Genomic DNA, 17473 nt, shown 5'->3' with positions numbered 1-17473 from the left:
AACAATGACAACCAAGCTTCTGAGTATAGAAGATGTGAGCAGCAGAACTAAAGTGGAACATTTCTCATTATTTATGTTACTTGTTTAGGCGATTTTTATGTGGAGCAGAATGTGCATTTTCCCAATGGCATATGCTTCTTTTTATTGTGGTTCAACTAATTAATTTCGACTTTATGGTTTGTTGTCTATCATTAGTGTTTGATTTGGGTTCGTGTTTATAACTTCAACTGATGTGGCGCTCATTTGTTTTTATTTACTGCTAAAGTGGTAACTGCGTTGTGAAAAGCTCGTAACATATGGAAACTGACAGAACACTGCCATTGTTGTTGACTGCTGGTGTCATTCAGTTTGTAAGCATGTGACTAGTCACATGAAATTAAACATCGCCTCGTGTGAGAGTTGGGAATTTGAGTTTTCACTTGACAAAATTATGAATTGGTAGACCTACAAAATGGCACTAAAAAGGCTAGCTGAATTGCCTATTGGAAGTCAAGGGTTTAATGAAATAACTTGTGTTATTAGGTGAGTGTTCAACATATAAATGGTATTTTGATGAGTCTTTGGTAGTTTTGTCACCATCATTTCGATGTCATTACACTAAATTCATTAGCGCATTGTGTATTTTGTGATCCTAGTTCTCTAATTGACTCACAAATGACTCTATTGTCTGCATTATTGCATATCATTATCTTTTTTAATTGACTAAAGCCATTACAAATGCTACAATTAATTGCAGGAAATGACTGAAAACAATGTCGAATTAGCTAAGTGTTTAGAACAAACAAAAAACAGATGTTTTTTTGTTGTTGTTGTTGTTGTTGTTCCTTTTCATTCCTGAAATTGAGTCTCTATCTCGTGGTTCAGAGCTCGATAAATGGTCGGCAGTCAGCTCTACAATCGCTGCCCGTTGCCTAAGGGGGTCATTTGGTCACATGAGGTCTTGTCTTCTTTGAGCATTCTCCAAGTGAATTTGAGCTAAATTGGGTGAAACGGTTTATTTCTTTGCAGGCGTGCTTTATAAAAGAAAGCATGCCAGAGCTGAAGATTGCCAAATACCGATGGCGGCAGTCTGTTCCGCACTTTTTTTATCTTAAAAGTGAGTCGGATTTAAACGCCGCTGGAATTGTTATTCTTCCTGATATTTGGAATTTTCTGTTTCGTCTCACCTTCTGTGACCTGTGACAGAGGATGGCCGACACATTCTAAACAAAACATGACTGTAAAAATAAGTATTCAGCCAAGGGTTTCCATCATCCTGTCTGTGGCTAAGGATAGTTTATATGCAAGTGTTTATCCTTGGACAGGATTTGTTTGAACACCCAGAAAACTGTTTTCAAAATTCTGAAGTTGTGAGCTACTCTTGGGAATCTGCTGAAAGATGCACTTCTCTGTGTACATCTTAAAAACACCTCAGCAAACATATTCCATGCTACTGTCAAGTAACTGCAACACCAGACCTCCTCTGGGACAGTAAAATGGTATGCAGTAAAATAAATTAAAGCCTTGGACCCCCCCTTCCTAGAAAGGGTGGGAGAGTGAGCGCATCATTTCGCATACAGGAAGTAAATTAGAGATTTGTAACAGCAGTTTAACTATTAATTAAAAAAGTAAAGGTTTTCCATTGACTGTGTTATTAAAACATCGAAGGCCTTCCTTAAATCTTCATTACAGGTTTGGGAAATTTGCGCCATTTATACTTCTCCTCATTTACCTGTTTTATGGCGGTGTGTTGTCCTAACTGGTACACAGATGGCCCACATCTGTTAAGGACCTGTCTTTTAGCATGTATGTGTGTTTCCACTCCCTGGCCACCCACACTGGCACGTTAGTCCTCAGTCTGTCTGAGTGCAAGTGCCTGTCTTGGATCCCACTTCCACCTGATCGTCAGGAAAAAGTTGCTTCCTTCGACGTTGTATTTGAGCCTCATGGATTTCCTGAGGCCTCCTGGGCCAGTAGGACCACACTGAGATCACAGGGTTCCGTAACAAGCTCTGCAATCTAAACTAATACTGGGCAGCTCGATTTAGCATCAAGGCTTTCTTTTCTGACCTGGAAAAGGGAGATGTTTTTGTGAATCACATGTTGCTTTTGAGAAGTCTGAATGGAACATTTAGCTTCTCCTCCCAAGTTGGTGTTGGATCCAGGTGATGCTATTTTTGTGGGTTGAAACATGTGCTTATATTCATTTTTTTGCTGTGAGCTAATTGATGGTTTCAGCTGTTAATACTTATATTTCTGTACATCTGTACAGTTCTGACTGTAAAATGAGACTCAAATCAACTTCTGTTGTATCATTCCAAGCTTGTACAGCATGTAATTTTTGAGAGGATCATCTGAATCTCTTTTATATGGACTCTATTTGACATCTCTGCATCTGGTCTCTGACAAGAACTAAGAATTCCCATTTAAGTTACCAGAAACTAGGCCTATAATATCTTATAATCCGGAAATTACGGCATTTATCATGGGCCAAACTCGGCCTATAGACCTTCAGTTTGACACTCCCTCTTCATGGACACTTCTATCAACTGACAGTGGAGGTCAGCCAGTCGTGGTCGCATGCTTAATCAGTTCCAGGGAATGCTGATCCCCCAACTCACACATAACAGTTAGCATTGTGCAAATGACAACATGATAGTCTGCTGATTCTGCCCTGAGTGTACTTTCAACCTTCAGGTCACACGCTACCGACCCATCATCGCCCCCAAGGTCTCATTTGGCAGTGGTGGGTTGTAAAAAGAACTAACTGCTCTATTTTCTACTGCTTACCTCATGCCATTGTGGCTTTTTGTTCACCACTGCCACGTGTAAGTCCAAATTATAGCCTGTAGACAGATGTGAAGGGGAGGTCCCCAGCATCAATCTGTGGTACAATGGTACAAGGTCTTTTTCCCGACCGACCCATAAATACACAGTGGGATTCAGAAGTCTTTCATCACTTTGATCTTGACTGTGTTTGATGTCGACTTTTGCACAAGCTAGCTCTTTTCTCATCAGTTTTTGCCATTTTAAGTAAATATTAATGTAGACGGACTGCAGCAATTATTGTGTTTGACTTTGCGTTTATGCAAAGTGACGCTCACAGATGTGGGAAATCAGGCCTCATGTGTGACATCAGCGCGGCTTTGTTTCCACTTGTATGTTTCTTTTCCTCCGCAAAGCTCTTTCTTATGATAATCTTAGGGGTTGATTCATATTCATGTAGCCTGCAAGTGTGCTTGCAAAAAAGGCACCTCCCACTTCTGCTCTGCACCCGCCCCTCTCTTCTTGTCCACACCAGCCGGGACCACAAGCCTACTCTGGAGGCCAGATCATTATGTGATGGGCCACTCATTGTCAGGAACAAATCAGGCAGCAGAAGTGTTTTCACAAAGCAGACATCTGCCGCGCTGCTCTGCCTTTTTCACCATGGTGACGTAATGTCGTGCGGCGTCCCGGCCATACAGAAAATGCAAAGCAGGGGTCTTCAGGGATGGACTGGCAGGCATGAAGGCTGAGTCTGACAAGAGTGTGTACAACAAAGTCCTGATCGGAATCATAAGTGAGTTTTCATAGTGCAAAATCTGGTTGAACTTTTCATAGTGATGCCAAAGAGCAAATTAAGATGGGATCGTTTAACTGTCAAAACCTTGTTTGCGAGGGAAAGGTGAGACTACACAAATGTAATTCCCTTAATAGTACAGTGGAAACCAACACTGTGTTGGTAATTCAATATTGCATTTGATTTGTTAGCATTGACACGTGTCTGAGACAAGTTTTTTTATGCTATTTAAAGGATTTAATTCATGTTTATTCAAAATAAAAAATAGCCCAGTTTGAAGCGAGACCAGAAGAAGCTCAAGTGCTGTGGTGAGTGGGTCAAGCATTTTAGCCAGCCAAGTTTAAGTCCTTATGATGTCTACGACTAGCCATTGTTTGGACTCGAGTCAGCCACAGAACAGTCGCTACTATCTTTGCGTGTACCTCTGATTCAGAGCAGTTGCTTAGTGTAAGCTGGAATGGATGTGTTGGAAATTCCCAGGAATAGGAGTTTGGTATGAGACAATGCTGTACTTCTATCTCCAATAGACTGAGGAGTTAAGCAGGAGGGTGACTCACTGGAGATCTCTGCCCGCTAGTATCATGGGCTGAAATCCAAACTGATGGAGCAGAGCCTGAAGTCCCATTAGCCAGACGGAGCTTAAACTTTGTATCGTGGCCTGGAATGTGTTCATCTGGCCATCCATCTCTGGCCGCCACTCTCTCATGGCTCCTCACTGGCAATCGACTGCTTTACAAATTGGAGTTCACTGCTGGTTCAGTGTGTGTGATTATATGTTCCGAAGCCTTCTCCTTGATGGACTGACTCATCTAGTACATTTGCAGCTCCACTAAAATTTACACCGAGCCTCTTTTAGCGATTAGTTCATTTTTCCGTGTCTTGTTGAATTTAGTAACGGGACAGTCAAGTTCTGCTGAGGTCGTCATTTTTTTTCTGATTTGTTAAGATCATAATTCAAACATTTGTAGTTCAATGGAAGATATTTTTAAATGGGCAGTAGTTGTTTTTTTCAGACTTTCTTTCACAAACTTTCCCCCCACAAACTCGTCCTCTGCCCTTTTAAAGCAGTGGTACTCTTCCAACTTTAACAGTGATGGAACACTACTGTCTGTTCTTTTAAAGGGGTAAGATATTACAGAGCTGCTCATTTCCTTTTCAAAGGTTCCCCGCTAACCTTCAGACAAGGAATGCAAATCAAATACAACTCTTGGGAGATGATATTTGAATGCATTCCAACACAACTGCCCCAAGCTATATTTACCACGATGCAATTTCAGCTGTTTATTTTGGCTTGATGTTGGGGGGGAAAAAAAGCTCGGCTTACTCCTCAGTTGTCATTTCGGCTGCAACAGAGATCAGGTCTTAGATGTGCTCACCAGTCATTCTGGTCATTTGTGGCAGTGAGGTGTGGAATTCAGATGCTGTTGTTTCCATTGGTGTTCTGCACATCTGCGTTTCCCATGGTACAAGGGAATTTAAAATAGAGAGATACATTTGCTGCTGCCTCAAATTGATGGATGCTGAAATGCCAGTGGGTCTGTTTCGACAGAGTACTTGTATACCTGAGCTGGAAAGCCTCAGGAGAACATTTCAGCTGAATCACAATGAAGGATGATGAAAATCTAATGTAGTGTGATACGACTCCAACCCTTTTCCTAAATTTGTATCGAGCCAGGAAGATGAATATTATCAAACACTGTAAAGGTTCATATTGGTAGTAGTCCAGTGTAATGTAGTTTTAGTAAAGGATGTTTTAATTCCAAGTACAAGTGACCTCTTTAGGCACATTATTGGTTTGAGCATGGTATTGTTCCTGAGGCCCTTCCTATTGGGGTGTACTAAACACTGTTTTTGGATGAACTCCCTGCAATAATTCAGATACTTGCTAGTGTGTTGATGCCAAGACTAGTTGTACAGAGCAAGACCCACTTTCAATATTTGCCCAGGAGCTTGTTGCATGCTCACATCTGGCCCAGATTTGGAAAAGAGTTAATGTGAAACGCTCCTGTTGGTGTTCTGCTGCCTGAAGAAAATTGGAAGTGAATATTTGCAGCCGCGTATGTTTCCCTTGGCTAAAGTAGAATAAATGAGACTCTTGTTTTTACCAGTACTCTATTTTGGGCATGTCAGTTTGACATATTAGAGAAAGACTAGAGACAGTATGAATTTTTCATTCATGTCTTTGTCCCTAGACCTTTGTTGTTTTCTCTTAAAATAAATGATAGAAAATGGTTGAAAAGGAATGGGTCAGTATTTGTTTATACCATTAATGGCACAGTTTTTCCAGAGTAGTTGTGGACACATGGAGGAAAAAATCATTCCTACTAAGAGGTTTTAACTTTCAGACAATTAAAAGACTTGCAGTTAAGTGTTGTAGTCTGTGTGCCTGACTAATTGTGTGGCCGATTTTGAATGATATGTAAGTACTTTTTTCAACCAGCTTTGCTATAATGGTCTGCGCACAAAGAACAATAGAAATCCAGTGTGTTTCTTTCTACTGACAAAAAATGCGCTGACATAAAAATCAATGGCAACTCTTGTGATTCATATTGAAAGCTTATATAACAAATTGACGCTGCAGTTTTTCCATTAGAGGACCATTCTCTGTACCATAACTATAATCCGGTATTTCTGAGCTCGTTTTATGTCAAATATATCTAATGTTGTTTTTCTTTATCTTCCAGCTATGCTTTGGCAGACGAGGCCTACCGTTCATTGAGAGACCAGGACAAGGACCAGTGCATCCTCATTACTGGAGAGAGTGGGGCAGGAAAAACAGGTGAGGAGGGGAATCCTGATATCCATTTCTTTGTTTTTCCTTCTCATTACGTGTAAATATGTGACTTTAGCGGTCATACCACCCACGCTGTCCACTTTTTTATATCCACACAGCAGCGGGGAGGTTGTGTGGGTCCTTCTTTAACTCTTCATGCTGGAGTTATTACTGCAGGATCCAGCTGCACCAGTATGGCCGAAATTGTGATCCTGATTGTTTTGATCAATATTCGAATCACAGTAATTCATGACGCTGGAATTATCTGTATTTATATTGCTTTACTTAAAATAATTATGTTTAATTATTTTGAAAAATGAAACTTAAAGTATGAGGGAACTGTTATTAAAAAGGGTCACATTGAATCATAAAATGAATTGAACAAGGACTTTATGATTTATCAAGGACTAACGGAAGAAATGCTAATATTGAGCGGGCTCATGACTCAGTACAGGATTACAGAATACAGGTAAGAATAGTTGTTCTAATGCCCCTCAAAAGCCACTGACATGTCTAGCTCAGAACTATGTGTTGAGGAATATCCAGTTCTCTATCTTGACCCAGTGCTCCGGGCTTTGACTCAACAAGATCTTTCCAACGTCATGCCTGTTTCATGATGAAACTTGCATCAGTCATAGTATTTATTTTTTGGGCTCTATCTTTGTCTTTTTGCCTGCACTTGTTTTGTCCCACAGACATCTTGAATGTCTAGTCAAAACTCCTGATCACAACTGGCTGATAAGGGTGCCTTGTACCGATATAGATCAGAGCTACAATGATAGCTTTTATTCAGTCTTGTCATGTTGCCGCACTAAGCCTCAAGTTGCTCTCTTAAAGATGGTTCACTAAACGGGCTGCTGCATTCGTAAAGCATCTCTGGAAATAACCCATGGGTTCAGAGCGTCCACTATCACGAAAGCCGTCCATTGTTTAGGGCATGACATCCTCAATAAGCCTCTTGTCTAGAATCAATGCACCTCTTTACTCAACTAGACTGCTGTATTGTTTTCCCATGAAGTCCCATCAGGTGTGCCGTCAATCTCAGTGGGAATTTTACTCTTAACGTCGAACAGAAAATTACGGAATGAAGAAATACTGTTACGCTCCGTTCGGTACATCCAGATTCAAGAGTCCGTGGGCCGTGGGTCATTGGCACCATAAATCACCACCATTGTAATACAGTTCAAATGACAACCAAATGTTATATATGTAAAGTCCAGCCCATGTTGGTTCCCCACCATTTATTGCTTAGTGTTCCATTTCCTTGGTGTGGCTTTCTTTTATTATGCAACCTTGAAAATCTACAGTTATGAATCATTTATTGTGTTGTGTGCTACTATGCATAGTCTGATACCATTTTATTGGTGGGCAACTGAGATCATTTAGAGGCTTACAAAATAACTTTTACTCCAACATTCATGTGCTTATGAAACATTTTACATTTTATTTTATGTGTTTCATTAATTGCCTGACAATGGATTAAAAACATGAAATGCTTCAATAAATAGCACTGCGTCACTGTTACATCACCTCAGATACCTTATCGCTAGAATTATATTTCATAAAGATGGAAGACCAGTACTGCACATCTGCTACTTTCTCATGAATAAACTCTTAGATACACTTTACTGCCCGTTTACTGCAGTAATAAGTTATTTCCAGAGCAGCCTTTGCTTGACAATTTTATGATTAAATGGCATCAGATCAATTTGAGAGTCAACTAAAAGAAATTCAGCAATATAGACTGATAACGTTGGGTAAATAAGAACCATATATTGATGATTATGAAAAAACTATACTTTTCCTGCCTTTTATATTGGGAGCTAAAAAAAATGTTTGTGTGCTTTCAAGCATTTATCCTCCTGCCCTACCCCCCAAGTTGTCCTTCTGCCAAATAGCAAAGATAAATTTGGATTTCACTAATCTCGTTCCTTCGGAATCTTTGTCGTATAAAGCCATCAGAAGCACGTCAGTGGGGTCATCAAGTTTATAGCGTCTCTATGAGGTGTGGCAGACGTTATCAGCAGTGATGGGAATCTTGTTCAACTTTGTCAAGGCAGCTATTGCAGTTCAATATTTTTACATTTTATTGATTTAAGATGCGTCTTCCTCCTTGTCAACCTTAACTTGTCGATCAGCGGATGCTATCCGGCCCCTCCTTTGCATGATTATTGGGTCAACTTTCTGGATAGACGAGATGATCCTAATGCCAGTTGACGTCACTCAAATCATGTTGTTCCTGTTGTGCTTCCCGGTGGACATCATGTTAGTGAAACAACGGTTACCCCTGTACTATAGATGCCTCTGTTTCACATACTGGTTCAATAATTTGAATTATAGTTTCGCTTATCAGATTCATGTTAAAAGTGCTGCCTGAAGTCTCTGACAGAGTTCAACTACCAAACGTAAATCAACCATCCCCATCTTTATCCCCAACACATACTCTACATGTGAGAGACGAAGAGGAGAGGATCAAGATGTCAAGTAAAACATGCACTGTACAAAGCAGCACTCAGACAGAACATGTGCCAGAAGTCCTGTCAGAATTCCCTCGTCTGACATTCGTCTCAGCGTAAACCGTCATTGCTGTATCCATTTCCCCACTGAGCTCAGTCCGTTTGGTGATGTCAGCATGATGCAACCATGGTCACCACAGATCTCGAATTGATGATGTGGTTTCAGAAGGGGAGACCACCTCTTACTCTTGCAAACCCAGACACATTACTATACACCCAAACAAAACGAGCGTCGAGGGGAATGAGCTAAAGAGTGTGTCACGTCCAGTCGGCTCTGACCTCATGCTCCTCTCCCCCGTACATGTGTGTTGCAGAGGCCAGTAAACTGGTGATGTCATATGTGGCTGCGGTGTGTGGGAAGGGCCAGGAGGTCAATAAGGTCAAGGAGCAGCTGCTTCAATCCAATCCTGTGCTGGAAGGTGAGTCAAGTGCCTGGAAAGGCATCACAATCTCCACTAGTCAGATGTCTTGCAAATTAAATTGAATTCATAATTCATCTTTTTGTTTAATTTGTTTTTAGACAAAAGACATTACAGACGTTATATGAATTTAATTTATTACAATTACATACATTTTTGATGGCTTTTTCTAATAATAGTAAATAGATTTCCTCTGTTTCCTGAGCTAGAAACTAGAAATAATTCAAAATACATTTATTTGTCTGTAAATACTTTTATGAACCAGACGGAATGACTTTATGTGCCTTTATTACGGGTAATTATTGTTAATTTACTTGTGTGTTAATAGTCTAAAAAGGATTCCTGTGGCAGAGCACATTCCTTTTTTATTGACTGAGCACTACACAGACTACACAGTCTTATTCCCCAATATTGGAGCTGGCATCCTAAAAGCTGTACTTTAATTGGGGGCATTGGACAGGAAACTCTTATGAATGATGAAGCTGTGTTGCTGCAGAAACTCTTTACGTCTGAGAGTTTTGCTCCTCGACGTTTAATTGCCCGAACGCTGAACAGAAGCCGAGGCAGGAGTAGTTACCCTCCCTTCCACACACTTTCTCTGCAAACTAGCACCATGATTGAAACCTTTTCGTTTCACTCTCCTGCAATCTTTATTAGTTTCCAGCTAGTTCTTTCCATTGAGCGTTCCCTACATCCGTCTGTAGTTATTGCCTTCCTCCTCCGCTGCCGTCTCCCAGCCCACTTTTTCACATTAGTGATGCGCTTAAACACACCTTATTAAGCGCCTATCAACGTTTAAGCAGTTATGCTAATGCTGGCGGGATACATCTTACTTAAATAGCTTTTTAATGTTTTACCGTGTTCAGGTGGAAATCTAAAACCCACTTTGAACACAGCAGAGATACCTTACAGGACGGAGTAGATAAGCATGACATCTGTGATATTTTTCTATTAGGTGCATATATACTGTATATAGTTGATATAAGTTGATGAGATTGACGCAGTTTGAATAATGTTGAATAAGTTGCTGCATTTTTCTTTCCTTCTTTCACAGCCTTTGGAAACGCCAAGACAGTACGGAACGATAACTCATCCAGATTTGTGAGTACCAATGCTACATGGCAGTTGATAATCCACTTTTTAAGGTACACTGCTGCAAAACCAATCCATGTTTGTGAAGAATTCGACTGGACTGTCTGTCGTATTTAAAATAATAATCAAATCAAAAGTTCAGAGTGTTGTGTAATCCTCCGATAACGCAAGTCATCGTCTCATGCTAGTTAATTAACTACCTGAAGTGCTGCACGTTTATTTTCCTTTGAAGTAATATTCCCAACCCTGCCCGTAAATTGACCTTAAAACTGTCGACCGATGACCTTGCTTCGGTCATTGATGATGAGTCATTGATTAATTATGAGTTAATGGTTCTGCAAGTTCAGCGCAATGTCACGCACAACTGTAGTAATAACAACATCATGACAGACTCCACTCTGGCTTTAAGGCACTCCCCAGATACGGTTCAATCATCTGCTTCTGTTGTTATGGTCCTCTTTTAATCTGTTTCATTGTCTTTCTCTGTTGGTAAATTGAAGTGCAGTCGACTCCCTGGTTGTAAACATGAGCAAGTAAGGTCCAAAGGATCCTGTGCAGCTGCTCTGTTGTATATTCTGTTTTTGTGCTTGCCCGAGTGGCTTGGCACAAATTCCTTCTGTAAAGTAGTGCCATCCTTGTTTATTATTTATCGTTTTATACGTCACGCAGAGTTTAATCACCTACCGACATGGTTCTTATGAATGCAGGGCAGTGCTTTGTATGGTTGTGTCAGAGTATTATAAAGGATTATAACCCTGATCTGTTTATATTTAGGTAACCTTGGCTTAAACCTTCAGGCGAGGTCTTTTGGTCTGCACACCAGTCCATCACATTACCATCAGGTCACAATCCAGGGAGTCAAATCGTCCACTGTTTTTCACAGAGCTCGGTGGGCTTATTAAATTTGACTGCAGCTGACTCAGCAGTCGAGCAGAGCCCGTCCCGAGGAGCTGTCTCTTAAAACATCAGAGGGTGAAGCACACAGGCCTCTCTGTTTAAACATCCTACTTGCAGGCTGAGCGGGACTGAAATAGTTTGAGTCTGTCAGTGGAAAGAAAAGCAATTGGCAGTGGAAGGAGTCCCTTTCTTCAAGGCGACTGAATATTTCAGAGCTCTTAAGTCTGTGATTGGCAGACAGTGGCTCATTTGTCACTCGCAGAGATCTTCTGCGAAGAAGACCTTGTAAAGTCGAGTTACAGTTTCAGCAGACTGTGCCACTCTAACTGCTGTGTTCTGATCAACAGGGAAAGTACATGGACATCGAGTTTGACTTCAAGGGAGATCCGCTGGGCGGAGTCATCAGCAACTGTGAGTTTTGTAGACATGCCACCGATCAAATGAAACCTTAATATTTCACCAAGGTGGATAGCAAACCAAATTTTGGCCAATTTTCTGTTTGAATTACTTTCAATTTAAGTTAATATTAATATTTTTTTCTTTCGTTATCAAAAAACTCTCTCTTAAAAGCTTAATTTAAGTAAGTTCTAGAGTGTTCCAATGGAAAAGTGGCTCAATTTTAACATGGAAAGTCAGGTTCTTCATAATATTAATATATCTGCCTTATTATACAATATACTACAAGCAGAAGTACACAGTACAATCATTTGGCAGTTAAAGACGGATTACCAAGTACAAATATGCTTTCTTTTCTTTCTTATCTGATCTCCCTCAACTGTTTCTCTGGTTTTCCTTCATCATGGTTCTTTTCAAATTGTTTTGTCTGTGCGGAGTTCCCTGCCGGAGGTCACAGAAACAAAAGGGGGAGTTGAGACACAAGAGAACCTCTGTCTCTGTCTCAACACAAGGGACCGTCTGTCAAAATCCAGCAAGTGACATGTGACATCTGCAGACAAAACTGTCTACTTGTGGGTCTCATAATTATTTTCACTGATCTGTGGTTCCACAACATGCCTGAAAACTATATGAGGGTTTTAAAATAAACTGGTTGCACATTGTCTATTGTTTTTTTCACAAACATCTCCTAACTCTGGTCAGTTATTTACATCAAACATTTTAAACCTTTACAGGACTCTTCTTCTCTACTTGCCTACCTCTTTGATCTTATTGATATGCTGATGTTAATCATGTCCACTGGGTACCACCATAGCACACACTGGACCCAACTGCACTAGTCAGCACGACTCCTGGTCAGGTGCGCTTGTACCCCCTCGGCACCCACCAGTCAGGTTTGAAGCCGAAAGATTGAGGAAAGTTGTGAGGCTTTTGTCTAATCGCAATGCAAATGTATTCACTGGTTGTGCACAAACTGGACATGTTTTGCCTCGCCTCTTTTGCAGTGAGTCACATGCATTACTGAAAACTCTACCTCTTTATTTGCTGCGAAGTCTACTCGAAGCAGGAAAGATTTGCTGTTGAGGTCCAGCAGATCCTTGAGAGGCACTAGCAGCTCAGCTCAGCTCAGATTCCCAAAACCACTACTCTCAGCATCTCATCTCTTTTGCTTCTTCGTTTTGCCCTCTGCCCCTCTGTCCATCTGTCACTGGAAATCCTGATTGGTTACTACTTGCATTTCAGTACTTACCAAGTGCTTATTCCACTACACATAAAATTACTTTGAGTTTTTGTCCATTGTAACTTATTCCTCAGTATGTTTTTTCTTGTACATTGGTGATGGTCACAAGTTTCACTGCAGTACAAACACAAATTTAACAAATTTGTTAACTGACATTCAGAAATTGTCTGCTGTGGTTAAGGTGTATTGGTTTTGAGGTATTGGTTTTGTGGTATTGGTGGCCGTGTTATGAGTATAAGTACTCAAGCCAGGTATCGGAAGGATACTTGTTATCGGTTTATCTCTATACATAAGGTTCACATGTAAGTCAATCGCCTTCATTTGGAAGTATAGCTGTTCCGTCAGATATTGAATAGTGATGTGATTTTTTTTTTTCAGTATTAGAACTGATGATTTTGACATGGAAATCATCAGTTTGAACTTATCAGTTTAGAAATAAATTCTGCATGAAATTAAAATTCAATGCTAAGCATAAAAAAAATCGATCTGAAAAAATCTGCATCCAGAATTCAGTATCCAAAATCCGTTTGGTGTGATTGTGTGTTAGCAAGCAGCTGAAGGCTGAGTGCTTACTGCTGTCCGTGGGTTGGAAGCCTTAAAACATATCCACATATTTATTGACTCAATGTCAGTGCAGCTCACTTAAAATTTAGAGTTCTATTTTTCCATTAAATATGATATTTCAGTGTTTCACAGCTATTCAACAATGTTTACGTTTTCAATGTTCCAACTTGCTCAAACACTCAAAGTAGTTAAGCATGTGCTTCATACCAAGTTTTAATAAACCCTGGAAAGATTTTCCTAAACCTAGATGCTGCTACACGTGTCATTTGTGCTCATAAAAAGGAAATTGAGGTCATGTCAAGCAAGCGAATTGGAAGTAGGGGAGCAGAGCTACGAGACAAAATGAGACTGGGCATTTTAAGATGCATTTAGAAGGGCCCGCTTTCTCTTAGAGAGCTTCCAAGCAATTTCATGATGTAATTGTATATGAGCAAAGTTGAAGAACCACTCAGCTGAGCGAGCATGCACCTTTACGCAAATGTGTTATACTGCAGACACGTAAAAATCTTTCCGACCTCATGTGAGAGTGGTGTCATAAAGTTTGCACTAGAGTTTGAAAGGTGTTTTGGTGCAATGGACATCCCCCTAACTTTATTGGTGCTTCACTTTATTTAATGTCAGAGGCACCTCTCCGTTGGTTTGTTTACTTCAGTGAAATGCTGTGGCACCCCTTCCAGCTGACAAACGTCGACTCAACATCCTAGCTGGCAGACAATAAGGGATATTTATCGGACTCTTTTATTTCTGAATATTCTGAATTAGAAGCCATCAGTTGGGAGAGAGAGGACCTCGAGTAGCTTCAGCTGCAGGGCCGTGTAGTTGGCCTGTAATTAAATCATACTCGGCTTAATGTGGTGAACAGATGAGGGTTGCCCTTTTAATCAGGTACTGATGCACTTGGTTGGAAACCAAGAAGAAAGGGCTGATGCTCAGTATCCTTGGGTATTTTTCACATACTGCCTCCACCATGTGTTGGTCTACACCCAGCTCATGGTCGTAAGGCCACAGCTGCTTCAGTAGCGCCTCATGCAGACTTGTTTTCCGAGTCAGCATTAGGTGGAGATGTGAGATCATCTGTGTATTTATAAAGTTTCTATTCAAATAACCTCCTGTGGGGAGCATTGCTATAACAGACCGGTGATTCACAGTTTCCCTTTTTTTTCCTTTGTTTTTTTAAAGATCTGCTTGAGAAGTCCCGAGTCGTGAAACAGCCAAGAGGGGAGAGGAACTTCCACATCTTTTATCAGCTCCTGTCTGGGGCCTCAGACATCACACTCAGTAAGTTGTCTGCGATCTAAAAGCCGCGTTGGCCTTTGTTTTCTTCCCCAGCCAGCGTGCAAAGTTTTTGAAATTATGGATATGAGACAATTGGCAGGGATATAAACACAACTGTGCACAGGATGTAATGAATCAAAGTTGACCACGAACAGACTGCAAGCAGCTGTTACTAGAGGCCTTATCACGGCTTGACTTTGTGGTCCTCTTTTTTAACTTGCCCATACATTGCTGAGTTGTCATCAAAATCAAAAGGATGTCTTGGACTTGTGGTGTAACACATGGCCCATGCATTAATAGCACCTTCTTCCTGCTTGACAAACACCAGGAGAACAAAAGACAAGCTGTGAGGTCTGTTTGCTTTTCCTTAGGCAGAGGGCATTGTTTCACATCCAGAACAGAGGGCAACATAATGGCCATTGACTCCAGCCTGCACACATGAGATGGGGCTTGATTGAGTTGTAGTTAATGCTGCCACTAATGAAACCTGACTCATGCACCCACAAGAGGAATGGATTTCTTTGCTACACATGAGGGGCGTTTAGAGAGGCCATTTGATCTCCCAGCACTCACTATCCGCATATAAAGGTCGCAGAAACGTGGCAGTGTGAAGGTGTCAGATCATTTAGTTCCATGGAACTTACATTTTGAACATGTTGGTAATCAGTATTTTATATTGTTTATCGCCGTCATACAGCTCTTTTGAGTGGTTCTCTGAAAAACAAACCAATTATAAGAGCTGATTAAGAACACTGCTGTGAAAAATTTATAAGGAAATATCAGTGATTGTTTTTCATGCAGCTCCATGTGGCGTGTGCCTTGATGTAAATTCCACACACACAACCCTGGAAATTGACTTTGGAGAAGCGTCGAAATTACAGCAATTTAAACATGAGTCACGTAAAGATTGAACTACTGACTCAAAATTCTCATGAACGGGAAAACTAATGATGGGTTGATGAGGCTTCATAAGACAGGGTCCCAATTTTCAGAGCCCACTAGATGGCACTATCTGCCACTTCAATGGAACCTTAAGCCACCTCATGAGCTCTGAAAATGAGGGCACTGTTTCATGAAGCCTCATCGGCACATCACTATTTAAAACTCAAGTCAAAATTCATATTAGTGTTGCTGATGAATGTCAACCTTCCTGAAAAGCCATAGCACATCAACACTTCTCTCATGCACTTGTTGAGGTAAACAGAAACAATTGTGAGCTACATGTTGCCCGAAAGCTAAGGTCCTCAACTACAGAGACAGAAGACAGTAAAAAGCCAATTGATATGTGTTCGCTTTTTCATTTTCAGACTTCTCTGAATCATAATAGTGCTTTCCAGCATCATAAAAAATGATATCTCTATGGGAGAACACAGTATGGTCTTCACTGTGTCAACTACAAAACACCATCCTGTCCACCAAATTTAAAATTGGGGTTGAAGTCTGAACAGCTGGAAGGTGTCCTAATGAAACTGGTTTTAATTCTTGTGTAACAGAGAAACTGAAGCTCGATCGAGACTTCAGCAGGTACAACTACTTGAGTCTGGACTCTGCCGTCGTCAATGGGCTGGATGACGCTGCAAACTTCAGGACAGTCAGAGTAAGTGGACTGCATGTTTCTGTATTCACGGTTAAACACTATGCAGAAACCTAAATCTACTGTTTGAGGCATAGATCTGCAAACAATACAATGTCGCGTTTTATCTTTTATTGACCTAAGTGGCAAAGGTTTTCTGGAACCAGGTTCATTCCATAAAACCAGGCAGCTTTTGTCTTTGATTGAACTGCATTCTTATGTTCACTCTTGGCCTACGTTTGGCCTCCTCTTATCTTCCAGACCTGAGATTGGATTGTTCTTTAGCTTCATACCAGGCACTGATGAAAGACAATGATCTCTGAAGCAGCAGGAAGAAGTGCTACCTAAACTTAAATCTGATTAAATTCCTCTTCTGTTAGTTATAAAAAAAAAGAGAGAGAGAAAAGAACTCAGTTCATTTCCTGTCTGCAGTCCTCGTGTCCTGACTTTTGCAGGTGTTTGTGTGGTATATAGGATGGTTGTGTCTCTGAGTTCCTTCTCGTGTTATACTCGCGTATCTGTGCTATTCTGGCACACACCCTCTCACTGCTTGCTTGCTTCTCCACATCCTACATATCATCCATTTTCTCCTGATGTTTTTCCATGGTTCCACCAGTGTTGTCGGCGGATACACAAAGGACATTCCTTCCACACAATAGAAGGCTTTACCTCTTACTCATTGTTTTACTCCCTCAGCCATACATCCATTGCTGGCCACCTGCATAATACAATGTAATCTTTATACTCCATTTAAGCTGCTGGCTCAGTGACAAAACACAACATTTGTCACCTGGTCATCCCACTATCAAGTGAATTTGCATTTAGAAATAGGAGTTCAAGAGAAAAATGATTTGCCTCACCAGTTTCCCCTTTCACTGATACAACAGGAAATGGATTCCTTTTCCCCTATTTTTGTAGTAATTATTTTCGTATGTGTTTTTATTTATATCTTGATTTTTTACAAATTATTATTATTGGGTTATGCACGGTGACTTTAATTTTGAAAACATTTCTTTCAGTGGCTCTACTTTTGGCATTTCCTGTCAGGAGTTGCCACAAGTCTCCCTCCTCCACCCTGACCCATCTTGATCGTCCTCCCTACTCTCCTCTTCACATCCTCCTTGACTGCTCCCATGAACCGCTTTGCTTGTCTTCACTTTCTCCTTTCGCTGACTTCACAATAATTC

General features: G+C 40.7%; 1 protein-coding gene across 6 annotated transcripts in view; it reads left to right on the top strand.

Annotated features, from left to right (window-relative positions):
- myo1b (myosin IB) overlaps window positions 1–17473 on the top strand; it is a 52412-nt gene that overhangs the window by 16298 nt on the left and 18641 nt on the right. For all 6 annotated transcript variants that reach the window (XM_053876696.1, XM_053876691.1, XM_053876690.1 and 3 more), the window contains 6 exons: window positions 6226–6320; window positions 9145–9249; window positions 10304–10350; window positions 11586–11649; window positions 14618–14716; window positions 16207–16310. In XM_053876696.1, the coding sequence (XP_053732671.1) occupies window positions 6226–6320; window positions 9145–9249; window positions 10304–10350; window positions 11586–11649; window positions 14618–14716; window positions 16207–16310 (514 nt within the window). The remainder of the gene's footprint in view (window positions 1–6225; window positions 6321–9144; window positions 9250–10303; window positions 10351–11585; window positions 11650–14617; window positions 14717–16206; window positions 16311–17473) is intronic.

Source organism: Synchiropus splendidus, chromosome 10, assembly GCF_027744825.2.
Source record: "Synchiropus splendidus isolate RoL2022-P1 chromosome 10, RoL_Sspl_1.0, whole genome shotgun sequence".
Taxonomy (NCBI): Eukaryota; Metazoa; Chordata; class Actinopteri; order Syngnathiformes; family Callionymidae; genus Synchiropus; species Synchiropus splendidus.
Note: the sequence above shows the minus strand (reverse complement) of the source record. Positions and strands in the feature narration are given on the sequence as shown.